Here is a 16,142-nt window from a genome sequence, read left to right as displayed (position 1 = left end):
ATCTGTTTTGTTCTGTATTTTATAACTGACTCATGTTTACACATTAATATATATTCATTGCTTGCTAAGTTGTTGATAACTCATATAATATCTTTAATATTTTTTAGATGATTATGATGGTTCAACAAAAAATCAAAAAGATGAAGTAAGACGAGATTAATTGTACGCAGCAAAATAAGTACCAAAGGGCACAATAGTTTATTGGCCTCAGAGGCTTACTAGGAAGTTTTGTCACTTTCTTTGATTGGTATTTTGGAATCTTGAAGGTTTTGTTGAGACTTTATGGAGTTCTTTATTATTATATGTTGGAAGAGTTCGTTGATGTTTTATTTGTGAATGTATACTTTGGACTAGTACTAAAGGAGTTTTACGAGTTATAAAATTGTTTCCCTGTGTTATTTGGAGTCTATATATAATTGTATTTGTTGGGATGTGATTTTAGTGTTAGAAACTGACTCCCTAACTCTTCGGATACGAGACAATACAATTTATATAGCAAGAAGATCAGTTTCTTAATTAAGACGACTTTTTGACCTTAGATGTGATCATGAATTTTTTCCCCTCAAGAGATGATATTTTCAATTTGAAGTTGTAATGAATCCCTCAATGGTACACAAGGATCTTGTTCCGATCAAATAGCTAATGATTGATGTACCCGTCGCCATCACCCCTACATAACACAGTACAAAATTCCATCTTCCATGCATAGGTATATATAGTCAGCAACCCTCATTACTGATCAGGTCCTACATGCAGACTCCGACCCATGAATGTTAAATCTAGCTACACGTACCGTCACACCAGCACCGATAGGTCGATAGCAACCGCATGCATGCAATAGTGACGAGAACAACTGCTTCAACAGTATGCATTACTAAATCAAGATATATAGAAAGGAGATTTTGATCATTCTTTAAATGAAGCTAGCTAGCATGATTACCAAACTACTAGGCAGGCCGGGCCTTCATTTTGTCTATCTGCAACACCCACGTACGTACACTTCTACTTACTGCTTACTCGATTCAGAACCAACTCCGTTTCTTGATTTGATTTCTACGTACGTTTGTTGAGACACATTTTGCAATATTAATTACGAAAACTAATGAATAGTTGAAGATATGCATGCATGCATATAATAATATTATCAGATAGACCTCATGAATCACATGGACATACAAAGACACACAATAGCTAGCCTCATTCTTCCTACTTATCGATGGGCTCGGAACGTTGCTAAACTGAAGCTAGACATGATTTGTGTGTCCACTACATTATACATACACACATACACACACATAAATATATATATATATATTAATATCTCCTTATACTTAAAAGAGCCTATCGCTCTATGAACAGTAATGAACAGTGACATCAACGGCAAAATCACAAAACATCCTCGAAGCAAAACGGCAGATTCACAAAACATCCTCCAAAATACACGGCAAAATCACAAAACCAAAGAAAAATCATCATAAAATCATCACAAAAATACACGGTAAAATCACAAAATCACGGCATCCTCGAAGCAAAACCACGGCAAAATCACAAAACATCCTCGAAGCAAAATCATCATAAAATCATCACCAAAATACCACAAATTAACAAAATCACCGCAAATTCACTATAAATTCACAACAAAAATACCATAAAATAAAAAAAAAATCACCACAAATTACGGTGGTGGAGGTGGCCTAAGGGGAAGTGGGCGTCCGTGAGGGAATGTGAGTATGCATGGTGGCTCGGCTGGGCGTGAGGACGGCTACGAGAGGTGGTCAGTGGCTAAAGGAAGTCCCGGTGGTGGTGCGGTGGCCAGAGGAGGTGGAGCTCCGCCGTGGGTGTGGAGAACCCGTGCAAGAGAGAGGTGGATTTCGTGGGAGCAAACGACAGGGAGATGGAGGTCGAGCTCGCTGGAGGGGGATGGCCGGTGGGAGAGGAGGCTACCGTGGAGGTGGTAGCACCGGAGGATGGCGCACGGCGGCGCAGCAACATCAAACCCATTCGGGCTGTGCACAGCCGAGAGAGAGGAAGAGAGAGGGAGACCGGTGTGGGGGGACTCGCCGGACTGAGGCGGTGCCGGTGGAAGAGGTGGTGGGCTCACCGACGCACGGCGGCGTCGGGCTGGGCAGAGGAAGATTCGGCTGGGAGAGGGGCAGCGTACCGCGTATGCGTGAGCTGAGGGAGGAGAGAGAGATGGGAGGGAAAAGTGAGGAAGAAGAAAGAAGCTATAGGCATTTATCCAGTTCTTTCGTCTTGGGGTCTTCAAAATGATTTAACAATAAAATATTTAAATACTGATTTAAATATACATAAATATTAATTTAATTAAAAATATTGAAATAAATTAAATAAACGATGAAATTTTATTAAATATTTCTAAGAAATTAATCTCAATCATTCATTTTAATTTCTTAGATTTGATCTAATAATAGAAATTTAAACATTGATTTAAACTAATTTAAAATTTAAATAATTAATATATAAATATCATATTATACATAAACTATCAAATTTAATTTATTAAATATTAATCTTCCATCATTAAATAAATGATAAAATTTTACTAAATATTTTTAAGAAATTAAAATTATATAAATAATTTAAGTTTTAACATAATTTAAATACGATAATATTCTTAATTAACTAAATTAGGCAAACGTGCGTGGGGAAGGAGAGAGAGTGAGAAAGGAAAAGTGGGAGAAAATGTTAGTTTTTAGGTTTTAAATTCCAACCCTTCATCTTTAATTTTCAGATTTAATCTAACAATAGAAGTTTAAATATTGATTTAAACTAACATAAAACAAATAATTAAAATATAAATATTCTACCATACACTTAAAATTAACTTTAATTTATAAAATATTAATTTTTCATCATTAAGTAAAAGATAAAGTTTTACCGAACATTTTTAAGAGAATAATATTATATCATACACTTAAAATCAAATAATTTTATATATTACTATTCACAAACCATGTCACTACTATTAATACATCGATCCAAATCATATCTAAGGATATGATGTCTACGTGTATTGTTTTTTGAAGGACGAAGCTGCTGCTGGTACATTAAAATTTTTAAGATTTAAATCCAACCCTTCATTTTACCACTTCTCATTTTTTTTTTCTTCGCTTGGATTGCTTCGATTTATGCAGTGAAGTACTATCACTATCACAAAAATTCTCCACATCTCTTTTCACTTGTTAGGTGTAGAAATTGAGTTCATAAAAAATTCTCTATATATTATTTATTTTACTTAAGATTATGTTTTTTTTTTTAATCCAAAACATATTTATATTTTACAAAATAAGTTATTTTTCAACCGGGCATTGCCCAACCGCTAGTATTAATATATCTAGCTATCTGTCTAATTAGATTCTCCACAACTACATACATGATAAAAGAAACGTACAGCTTGCAGCTAGGGCCGTATGTTGGCTTCATTATATATATTTGTGTGTCCGATATATAGCCTTTTTTTTCCTCTCTGCTATTTGTCGTATCATGACTTTGGAGTAGTCTCGTACCAAATTCAGTATCCTTTTTCAGACAACCACTGAATTACAAGCAAATAGAGTGCAATGTGAAATGCAGTACCGTAGCTTCCAAGGGAACATGCATTAATTCGAATTTTGTGGTGTTGCTTGGCTCGGTTTTGATCTCCTTTTGACATGTTCCATCTTAGATCTTAATTTGTGGATGAGATCCTTTGAAGCAATAATTTACCCAAGTCAAGTAAATAAGCTAGGAGACATAAGCTGCTGATCTGAGGTGACAAGTCCGGACCATATCATCAGCAATTGCCAGGTGGATAGATTCTACACATTGAAGGTGCCAAATCCTAAAGTCGGCAAGAATCTCGATCGAGTCTATGGAGCTTGTGAAAATTATTGCCTTGATTGTGGGCCTTGTGTAGGTATTATTTATACTATACATATGTGAATTATCACAGTACGTCTAGCTAGCTACTAATATATATAGCTATATAGGTGTCGGATATGCAAATCATAATTAATTTATTGACAGTCCCATAGTTCCATGGTCCCTAACCCTCCACCCGCACATAGGGAACCATATTTGTAAAGGGAATCTAAACCTTCCATGTAGGCCAACCATACTCGTTATCCTGTTATACGTACTTCTAGTTATAAATTGGATTGCTAGAATAGTACTCCCGCGTCAATTATATTAATGTTCCTCTCCCGGCCTGGAAATTATGAAGATCAGGATGATTTGATATATATATATATATATAATTAGGTTTGTGATGATATTAACATATGATACATATTGATGATAAGTACTTGGTAATTATTCATATATACATAAATAATATATAGTTCAGAATATTTTGATCTATTCATTTTATTTATTATTTTTAATGGTGTTTACATATATATATATTATATAATACATTTTTTTTGTGTATACTAAATATTATTTCGTATAAGTACATTTCTTGAGACATGCATGCAGCTATAAATTGAACACTAGTAGATAATTCATAAAGAACATTATTATCAAAAGAGTACGTACAGACATATTTTGACCATATTCGAACATCAATAGCCCCACTGAAATAAGTTATAACATGCTAGCTGGGCTGAAATATTCATTTTATGGATAGATCTGAATTCTAATGCATATATAGATATTGGATATATATTGAAATATAATCCTTCCGATGATCTATCAACATATGAAATAGACAGGCCTTAAATTGTATGATGTGAACGGGGCATCCCGGAGTGAGGCCTTTGATGTGTACAAGAGCTTGATCTGTTCTAATAAATTCGAGAACCACAATTATTTATTGAGGAGGGACATGCTATCACCGATCTCTCCATCTCGATCCCTCTGCATAAACCGGTCATGATGGTTATCAAAATTTGCTAGCATTCAATTCCAAATTTGCTACCCTTTTTGGTTGGTGATGGCCATATATGGGGACACTGGACAGATCATTCACATTCACATGCTATATAGCAGTAGAATTTAGTACTCTTTCCCATCTGGCCAAAAACTATGTTTTTAGAGAAATGATATTTGTAGTTACAGAGTGTACAATCGCTGCATATTTTTTTTAAAAAAAATAACTAAATATGATATCTACATAAAAAATTAATTAATTAATTAATTTTTTAATAATAGACTCAACTCATTTTTAAAAGAAGTACAACGCTTGTTGATCAACTCGTAACTGTATATTGTATTACTCATGTTTTTATCAATCTCAATTTGGACAGGATAAGTCCAACCAACTGGCCATTCTCTCTCTCTCTCTCTCTGATTTGATTGTGTAATTTGTTCTGGCCTACCCTCACTTGAAGAAGGTTTCTCGGCCACAGAGAGTTGCAAAGCATTTTCGTGAAATCAAGTGGCTTGGCATGATAATTAAGTTCCAAATTAATTAGGATACGTTAATGATGCCCATTTTTTTTTAATCTTCAAGGGCTCTGGTGTCTGCAATTTAACCCCATTAATTGGAGATGGAGAAGTCTAACTTGTCGGTATATTTCAATCCAAAAAAGTCATGAAACACTGCATGTATGATGTATATATATTAATTCATATATATTATTACCCGAGCCTTCAAAAGAAAGTTTCATTCCCTCAATGTTGATAAGAACGTACAAGTACATGCAGTTGAAATCTGAATAATGACAGATGAGTTTTTGGGTTCATGGTATGAAGTCACAGTTTCCAAGTCGTCATCACAGTGATCCTCTCATCTTTCTCTTTCAGCATTCTCAAGATCGTACTAAAACCAAAAGAGGGATTCATGAGTTTTACAAGGTCATGAATATAACATCATTTACTAGCTAGTCCTGAATATTCGAGTTTTTAGGTTTTAATCATTCACTCTGATTAATATATATGTTATAAGATTAATGATAATATTTTTTTTCCTACGCTCATTTCTTAATTAATACTGACATTCAGTCCTATTATCATGTTTAAAAAAATCCTAATAATAGCTTAAAAAATGAAAAATAGTGGATAAATGGTATCGACATTGCACCTGCACCTTTCATGTTACGACTTGTCCTTAATTTTATTTCAGTAGTTACTTGGGGTTTTGGCAAGTTATGTAATTTACCCTTTATGGGTAATCTTAGTTTGCAATGAAATTGCAAGAATGAAAAGAGGAATAATTGGAGGATCAGTAACTTTGTGGGTGAGAATAATTCCCACGTGGAAAGTCATACTCGTTAGCCGCCAATAAGCATGGAACTAATCTCATCCCTTCAACACAACTCTATGAGCCCCTCACCACACACTAAAATCTACTGTTTACCCCTGTTTCTGGTAATAATGCCCATACTGCCATTCATTTCCCTACTTATATGACATCTTTAGCAAAACGCAGGAGGCCAATTTTGGGTGATTGACCAAATGGTGAAACGTTGATGATTGTTATTGTAGCTGAAGTGGGATAATGCAGTTATTAGAGAAAGGAGAGCTGCAGTTTCAGCCTTTATTCTTTTAATTGCTGGCTTCCTGCATAACAGCTCAGTCGAACTTCTTATTGAAAGTTTGAAAAAAGTGTCAAGAAGAAACAAAAAAAGTACAGGGGATGACATGTTCATGGGAGTTGTTTCAGTACCACAACCTTAGACAGGAATTGCCTCTCAGTCTTTCTTTTCTCTTCCTTGCTTCATCATCCATTATATTATGGAGAGTTGACAATGAAAAGAGGTGCCTCAGTTTCATCGGCTATGGCGGATCTTGTTCAGGAGGAGACTGCAACCACCACTGTTCACATGTCTTCTAAGAAGGAGCTTCTTTCCACTGCCCTGAAGAGAACCAGTGAATGGTTTGCTTCTTTTCTAAATGTCTTCCTAATTGGTTTACTGGGTTTGTTCTAAAACAATGCGGAAATCATGTCTGTTATATCTTCACTGTTTGGTGGATTTTCTTGAAAAGGAAACTAGGTGAAGAAATATTAAAGATGGTGTCTTAAAACTTTTTACAGGATTTTCTCCCAGGAGATCCCAAGTGATGTTACCATTCATGCTGGAGAAGGCTCTTTTTCCTTGCATAAGGTAAAATCCAATCCTAATTCCTGCTTTACAGTTTCAAGTACCGGATTATCTTACAGATTCAATAATAGGAAAAATACTCGGTAGTTGAAGCAGAACATGATAACAGAAGCGTATTCGATGGCCTAGCTTGTATTCCTTCTGCTGTTTTTATGACCTTTATAACTCCAAACAACATGAATCTAACATAGAATTCCATTTTAATGCACAGTTTTATTGAGTTTTTCTGTTTATTACTTACTTCCATTGCAGTTTCCATTAGTCTCAAAGTGTGGATACATAAGGAAACTGGTATCTGAGTCTAGTGATGCTGAGCATTCTGTCATTGAACTCCATAAACTCCCGGGCGGGGCAGATGCATTCGAGCTTGCAGCTAAATTCTGCTATGGCATAAATTTTGAGATAACAACAGAAAATATTGCTGCACTACGATGCGTGGCAGAGTATCTAGAGATGACTGAGGACTACGCTGTTGGAAACTTAGTGGGAAGAACTGAAGCCTACTTGAATGAAGTGACGCTCACGAGCCTCGCAGGGGCGGTTTCCGTTTTACATGTGTCACAAAACCTCCTTCCAATAGCAGAGAGAGTAAAACTGGTGAGCCGATGCATAGATGCCATTGCATATATAGCCTGCAAAGAGAGTCAATTCTGCACGTCAAGAAGGGCTGAGGGTGTCAACGAGGGTATCATTTCTTCTTCAGTCTCTCACTCAAAGGCCATTCTTGATTGGTGGGCTGAGGATTTAACTGTTCTTAGAATTGATATCTTTCACCGAGTTCTGATTGCAATGATGGCTAGAGGTTTTAAACAATATGCTCTCGGTCCAATACTAATGCTCTATGCACAGAAATCTCTGCGAGGTTTGGTGAGATCCTACTCTAAATACATCAAAATTGTTCCACTTCTGTGGTTTTGTGGCTAACCTCAATTCCAATTTGGTATAGGAAATCTTTGGAAGGGGAAGGAAGAAAATTGAGCCATCACAAGAACACGAGAAGAGGGTTGTATTAGAAACAATAGTAAGTCTTTTGCCGAGGGAAAAGAAGGCAATGTCTTTAAGCTTTCTCTCTATGCTGCTTCGAGCTGCAATATTTCTTGAGACAACAGTTGCTTGCCGGCTTGATTTGGAGAAGAGGATGGGCATGCAATTAGGCCACGCTGTTTTGGATGACCTCTTGATTCCTTCGTATTCCTTTACCGGGGACACATTGTTTGACGTGGATACAGTGCAGCGGATCCTGATGAATTTCCTTGAATATGAAATCGATGGGAACCGCTTGATCTACAATGCAGAAGATGAGTATGTTTCTCCTCCACCAAGTGACTTGGAACGGGTTGTGAAGCTAATGGAGAACTACCTTGCTGAAATAGCCACTGATCGAAACTTATCTGTTTCAAGGTTCATTGGTCTTGGTGAACTCATCCCAGAACAACCGAGGGTGACAGAAGATGGGATCTATAGAGCCATAGATATCTACCTAAAGGTGCAATCTCTCACTTTCAAATTCCTTCTTGTACAACATGGTCGCTTTAAGCTTACTGCAGCTTCTTTAAGCATCTCAAACGATTAAATATGATATAGACCTTATAAAGTACTTTATTCAAACTAAAAGATTGCTTTAGGTGCTTATTTTCTTGATCAAAAGGTTTAGACGCTAATTAGGTGGTGATCAAAGATGTCTTCTCAAATTATAAGAAGAAACGAAGCAAAGAAATCTGAAATCTAGTAGCCTTATCAATCCACCTTTCTGTTTGCACTTTACAGGCTCATCCTGCATTAGGCGACTTGGAGAGAAAGAAAGTTTGCAGCTTGATGGACTGTCAGAAACTATCTCGGGAGGCCTGTGCACATGCTGCTCAGAATGAACGCCTTCCTGTTCAAACCGTGGTTCAAGTGCTTTATTATGAGCAACAACGCCTTAGAGATGTCATGAATGGCGGTGGCGGCCTCATGGATGCAGATTCCCCTACCCTACCTTCCAAGTTAAATTTATACTCCACTGATATCCGCCCGGTTTCGGATGAGCTCTCCAGCTTACGAAGAGAGAACGAGGGCTTGAAAATAGAGCTCATGAAACTGAAAATGAAACTGAAAGAAATCGAAAGGTCGACACATAGTTCATCTGTAAGCAGTCCAATGAAAAACGCACTGCCATCTGCAGATAAGCCTCCCCTGCCTCGAAAATCTTTCATAAGCAGTGTGTCCAAAAAACTTGGGCGGCTTTCTCCTTTCATACGAAGTGATGGTGCCACTGCCAATATAATAGGTCGGATGAAACCCAACAAGGATCGCCGGCACTCCATATCTTAAGACATTAGTAATTTGTTTCTGAGCTCTGTTAGTAGTTTAGCTGTGATGTCTAGTGTCTTTGTTGCTTTGTTTGCTTGAAAAGAGGACTAGCTGCGGCTTCTGCCTGCTTTTGTTTTCCTTTTTCAACTTCATTTGTGTAAAATCGTTGTAAATTATGTCTGATGTTTTCCACGAGACTTTAAGTTTATAATTCAAAGCTGGAGGATATAAATGGTGAAATTGTTGAGTGTAATCTTACTTATATTCCCATCAAGCTGATATCTGTTGCAGAAATATCATATTGGCATATTCACTGACAAGATTTACCTCCGTTTAGATTCAAAAGTGTTTCATCTTATATTATTTTATCTTATTATTGTATTTTTTTTAAAATTTCAAATCTCAAAATAATAATAATATTAAAAAATAATATTCTAACAATATTTTATTTAACTTTCAACTTTCATATCAACTCGTTTTATCTCGACTCACAATCCAAAGATTCCAAACTTACCTTACTCTATGACCCTTTGGCTATTAAATTCTAAATAAAATAATTTTTACATATAGCTAAATATATAAATATATATAATTGCAAAAAATAGATTTGGTCCTATTTAAAATAAAGAGTTTCTTTATATAGTTACTAAATTACTAAAAAGTTCAACACATGTAGCCCACAAACTATTTGTGAAAAGGAATGTAACTAGGGTTAGGTATGGAACAATCAACCTTATTTACGTCACTTGTAATTTTCACATAAATTTCAATTTTATTGAATTGTTTTATTCTGATAATTGATTAATGTAGTAGAATTTAGACACCATAGATATGGGTTAATTTTATAATTGTGTTTCTCAAAATTTTGAATTTGATTGATCTATAATATATAGAGAAATGATTTATACAAGTCTTAAATAGACAAATCTTGCGCAGACCTTTAAAAAAAAGTGTACCCCACCTTGAAAAAGTATAAAAAAAAATTAGTGGGACCCACTTAAGAAAGATTCTAGTTATCATCCCCTATACTACACACCAACATGTGATTTGTTATTTTTGTCATTCTATTTAAACACACACATATTAATGTGTAAATATGTGTGTTTAAATAAAAGGACAAAAAGATAAATTACATATTGTTGTGTAGTATGGGGATGATAAGTAGCATTTTTTATCTTGTATAAAAGATTTACGTAGAATTTATCTATTTGAGACTTTTACCTTGCATTACCCAATAAATAATAAAAAATTAATAAAAAAATGGGTCGTTCTATAGCAACCAACCATTGCTCCCGCTCACAGATACTGCTTGACATGGCATGACATAATGATTTTTTTCTAATTTAAAAATTAAAAAAGAAAAGGAAACGACATTTCCCTCGTTTCTTTCCCTCTTCAAATCCGAAAACCCCAACCCCCCAAATCCTAAAACCTACTCCTAATTTCCCTCCATCAAACCTCATTATTTCCCTCCGTCTGGCACCGGCATCCAATCTGCGCGGCAGCGAGATCTATTTCTGATGCCGTCTTCCTCCATTCGACCACCAATCCGAGAGGTAGATTTTTTTTCCATCTTACTCGAATCAAATAGGGTTTTGATCTATAAGATCTATAAAAAGGTGACGAAACCATTTTTATACAAGTTACCATGTATAGTTGAAGGGTGATAAAGGGTGGTGACATTAAAAAAAATTTAAACTCAAAAGCTACAAGATTGCATCTATTGGTACGATTATCATCTGGAGCAAGATCTTGAAATGGGTTGAAATTGTGGTTCTAGAATTAAATATAAGTTTTAAAGCTGTTTGTTATGTTATGTTTGCTTGTGTTTGCTTTTTTAAAATTTTTACATGATTAATTAATCTCTATGGGGATTTTTAAAGGAGTTGGAATGCTATAATTGTAACAATTGAATAGAAACTTAGAACTGTGTCTTCTGCTATATTTACTATATTTTTGGTCGGCATTTCATGGCTACAGTTATAATTTGGATGAGGATCTAAAGGGGATTAAAATCATCAATAATTCTTAGAGTTTAATGGGATGAGTTGTCTATTTGCTTCAATTTACAAGCATTTTAATTTTTTGATGGAGAGTTTTCTTGTACTGTCTTTCACATCTAACTTTGCTTCAATTTGAATTGGATACAGACATCCTTATTCCTTTAAATTTACCAATTGCAAACTCTATTTTTGTATTTGATTTAAGATAAAGACGTGTGACACAATTGTGAAAGTCAGATGTCGTGAAAGATCCTCTCTTTTAGATGAATTGGTTCCTTTCAAGCATTTGCCCGTGGAACTTTAGCAGGAGATTGTTGTCTATATGATCGACAGACTGCAATTTTTTTACATCTATGATATATGCTTGAAATATGGCCCACTTGGAGTCTATGAAAAGCAAAAAGAACACTAAATAAAAAAAAAATGGAATATTGTGATTAGATAATGATAGTGTGCTATATGCTGGCTTTTGTCTTTCGCTGAAATACATAGTTAGTTCAAAATACATGATAATGATATATCATATTGTTATAGGTTATGCCCATCAGTTTTTGGGTTTTTTCGATTTTTTTTCTCAAACTACATTATAGTATTTTTTTTGTCTTTTTTTGCTTGTTCTTTCACATAAAATGCATCTCCCTTGTTTTCAAGTGTGCTAACAATTTGTAGATAATTTGAACTTTGGATGGACAATGGATGTCGACATTGAACATTCAGATAATGAGTGTGATGAGGTAGGAATTGATAAGGAAATTAAATGTAATGAAACTATTGAAGAACGTACGGTTGGAATGAAATTTTCATCTATAGAAGAAGTTCAATCTTATTATATGAAGTATGGTAAGCAGAAAGGGCTTGAGGTGTGCAAAAGAAATTTTAGACAGGATGACGATAAGAAGGTAAGATAGTTTTGCTTGGCATGTGCGCAAGGAGACACATAAAAGAGTAAGGCTGCCAATGTTATGAAACTAAGACAAACAAAGAAAATAGGGTGTATGGCTAGGATTAAAGCAATACTGAATGAAGAATGTGGATATACTATATCTAAAGTGACAATGGATCACACACACATTTGCAGTCCAGGAAAGGTAAGACATTTAATATGTTTTAAAAAAGTTGATACTTGTGTGGCTAAGAGGCTCGAAATAAATGACGATGTAGGAATAAAGTTGTCCAAAAATTTCAAAGTTGTGATTGTTGAGGCGAGGGGTTACAAGAATGTGTCATTCCAGGAGGAGTGTCAAAACTATATTGACAAAACACAACAACTTCACCTTAGGGTTGGAGGTGTTAAAGCTCTATGTAACTATTTTCAAGATATGCAAAAAAGAAATCTGGAGTTTTATTATAAGATAGACGTTAACAATTAGATGCGGTTAAAGAATGTGTTTTGGGCAAACACCCTAAATAAAGCTGCATATCAATCATTCAATGATGTAATTACATTTGATACAACATATCTGATTAATACGTATAAAATACATTTTGCACCGTTTGTGGGTGTGAACCACCACGGGCAGTCGATCATGTTCGGGTGCGAATTGATATTCAATGAGGACGCAAATACATTCGAGTGATTGTTTGAGACATAGTTGAAGTGTATAAATGACCAACCGCCAAATGCAATAATCACAGACCAAGATAAAGCCATGAAAATTACAATTTTGAGGGTGTTTCCAATGTCTAGGCATCGCTTCAACTTGTGGCATATAATAAAAAAGTTTCTTGAGAAGTTTGGATCACATTATCGATATGAGAAAATCAAGAATATTCTACATATGTGTGTTTATGACTCTTTTATTGAGTATGAATTCGAAGAAAATTGGCGCGATATGCTCAATACCTATGATTTACATAAGAATGCATGGTTGGTATCCCTATATAGTGATCGGCATTTTTTGATGCCAGCCTACGTTAGAGACACGTTTTTGAAAGAAATGTCAACTACAAAGTGAAGTGAAGGCATGAATGCATTTTTTGACTGATAAGTTAACTCTAGAACAACTCTAAAACAATTTGTTGACCAGTATGATTCAACCCTTAGGAGGAAGGTAGAGAATGAAGTAATTGCTAACTTAAATCCAATGAACACGAAGATTCCTTGCATCAATCGTTATCCTTTTGAGAAGCAATTTCAAAAAGTATATACAATTGCTAAATTCAAAAAAGTATAAGAGAAATTACGAGGATTTCTATATTTGATTATCTCGTTATTGAAATGTGAGGGTGATAGATATATGTTCATAGTTGTCGGTGAGGTTTAAGTTGGCGATGACTTGTTAAAACGTGCAACCTTCATTGTCGAAATTGATCAAGATTCCCTTGATGTTAAATGCAATTGTAAGTTATTTGAGTTTAAGGGCATATTATGCAAACATACTCTTCGTATCTTGACTCATGTAGGCGAGCATACAATGCCATCAAAATACATTTTTGATCGGTGGAAGGATGTTAAATGAAAATACACATTCGTGAAAAGTAGTTATGACACTAGTAGCATCGACGATACTTGAAGGTACGATATGATCCAAAATTGCTTCTATAAACTATGTTCCAATGCTTCAAAGGCCGAGATTAGCTATATTAAATTGATTAGCCAGATAGAATAGTTGAAGGCACAGTATCTGGATCATAAACACAGTTGATCCAGATACTTCCATGGATGGCACGACATGCAGAGTTATTAGTTCGTTGGTAGTTCAGAGTAAGGGAAGACCATCGTCTAAAAGAAAAGTGCACACTGTTGAGAAAAGTCTTAATAAATCTAGTATGAGAAGGCGATTGCACCACGACGAAGTTAATGTTCCTTTTTATTAATGTTGCATACTAAATTTACAGTTCAAAAAATATTATAGACGTGTAAAGATAAACTATTATCTTCATTCCAATGCACAACAGAGTAATCACACTCCAGATGAATGCATTGTGAGCAACACACAACATAAGGCTCCTCAAACTTAGGTACATTTTTTCTCTTCACATTTGCTAGATTTTTTAGGTTTATAAACACAAGAAAAATGATATACTTTTGCCATTAGGATCAACATAGTCAAGCTTGGACACATGTGCCAAATTGTTTTCCAACTCCTTCAACAGTTACAGATTATTTTGGCATTGGACGGACTGCCCCTCCCTCACAGGTAATTCAAACTATGTTATGGTGCACACATTTTAACACATTGGTTCATTTAACAATTTTTTTATGCCACTCATAGTACACATCTCGTCAAGTATACACTACGAATTATTTCGGTATTGGACAGACTAATTATTTCGGTATTGGACAGACTGTTCCTTCCTCATAGATAATTCAAAATACATTATTTTGGTATTATTTTTTGTTTAGTGTGTTGCTACTTTTAACATTTTTTAATGTCCCCTTTAGGACACAACTGATCAAGTATACACTACAAAAGCTCTTCATATTGGACCGAGTGCTCCTATACTGCATGTAGTCTCGATGTGAAATATCATATTTAGTTTTTTAGAATTTTTTTTAGATGATAGTAGTGACTTTTTTTTCATTTAAGCACAATGGAGAGGATTGCATTTCTCGAATCAGGATAATGATCCAAGAAATTAATAATAAATTATGCAGTCTTGGTGATTGGAAGACGTCATGCTTTTGGAAGATAGCTGATTAGTTTTGTATATTTGCTTCATGTTTTGTAATTAAACTACATTTTTATAATTAAACTACATTTGCTCCATAGTTGGGAGGGACCAATTTTCTAGTTGCTCAATATTTTGTAATTAAACTATATTTTTCTAGTAGATTAATTATGGGAGGGACCAATGTAAAATGCAAAATTGCTTCATATATTACATATTATTTTCTGGATTGCTGCAAATAGATTACTTGTAGAGGTCTTTAATGTGATCCTGGTTCTTGTGTAAATAAATAGGTTGGCTGCCAAATTGTTACTGTCTTGAGGGAACCTGCATAAAACTTCTATTGTTTATCTTTTAAAGTCAATTTTTGGAAGTTGAAGATGAATTGCAAATGGTATTTATTTGCTCATTTAAAATGTGTAGAAAAATAGTAGAACGATTATGGAAATCATACTTCTAACATGATAATCGAGTACATTAAACAGATGAACCGAAAAATGCTCAATATAGTACAAATGAACATCCCAGTAAGCTTAACTTTAAAACCTAGTGTTTCTTCAAATTCTCCTCTACAAGTAATTTACTAGACCTTATAAGCTAAAATGCAAAATTGCTACATATATTACATCTTTTCTCAGCATTTCCCAAAAAGCATGCCTAAACAAAATACTCACGACATTGAAATTACTAAAACTACACTGACTCTCTCAAACTTTCTCTTGCGCCTCTCAATCTTTATTTCTAGTCGATGTCGAGTTATTTGGATATTCATTACTAGTTGTATCTTTTCAATTTCGATTTTTAAATTGTTGATTCTCTTCTCGCCATATGGTGGTGTTTTCGGGTCATACTAATAAAAAAAAAATGGCAATAATGCACAGCTTGCAAAATCAACCAACACATATTAGCAAACAAAGATTATCAATCACTTCTTAGCGAACAAGAGTTAAATAACATACCTCAAAGTTTTGGCAACTGAAAAATCAGCGCTCCTTATTATCCTCTGTATGCGCAGTTCGTCAATATGCTTTAATACAACAAAAACATATTGGATATTCATTTTGACAAGAGTTTCTTGAGCATGAGATATTGCTAGTGTTACTAGGTGTTTCAGACATTGTGTCAATATTAACAGCTTCTATTTCTAGACTACCAAATGATTGATTAGTGGCCTCAATCAATTATATAATTG

General features: G+C 34.8%; 1 protein-coding gene across 1 annotated transcript; it reads left to right on the top strand.

The window, feature by feature from the left end:
• The first annotated feature begins 6,373 nt into the window (after positions 1–6,373).
• LOC109015888 (BTB/POZ domain-containing protein SR1IP1-like) lies at positions 6,374–9,593 on the top strand. Its single transcript, XM_018952128.2, has 5 exons — positions 6,374–6,817; positions 6,977–7,046; positions 7,296–7,910; positions 7,990–8,529; positions 8,811–9,593. Exons 1-5 carry the CDS (start codon positions 6,690–6,692, stop codon positions 9,354–9,356), a joined length of 1,899 nt encoding a protein of 632 aa, XP_018807673.1. The 5' UTR covers positions 6,374–6,689; the 3' UTR covers positions 9,357–9,593.
• The last annotated feature ends 6,549 nt before the right edge of the window (positions 9,594–16,142 follow it).

This window comes from Juglans regia, chromosome 7 (assembly GCF_001411555.2).
Source record: "Juglans regia cultivar Chandler chromosome 7, Walnut 2.0, whole genome shotgun sequence".
In the NCBI taxonomy this organism is placed as follows: Eukaryota; Viridiplantae; Streptophyta; class Magnoliopsida; order Fagales; family Juglandaceae; genus Juglans; species Juglans regia.
Note: the sequence above shows the minus strand (reverse complement) of the source record. Positions and strands in the feature narration are given on the sequence as shown.

What these genes read in the sequence shown, in the direction of transcription:
- LOC109015888 (XM_018952128.2), top strand. Translation starts at nt 6,690, where the DNA reads ATGAAAAGAGGTGCCTCAGTTTCATCGGCTATGGCGGATCTTGTTCAG. An exon ending in CTGAAGAGAACCAGTGAATG is followed by an intron (nt 6,818 to 6,976) that starts GTTTGCTTCTTT and finishes AACTTTTTACAG; the next exon opens with GATTTTCTCCCAGGAGATCC. An exon ending in AGAAATCTCTGCGAGGTTTG is followed by an intron (nt 7,911 to 7,989) that starts GTGAGATCCTAC and finishes AATTTGGTATAG; the next exon opens with GAAATCTTTGGAAGGGGAAG.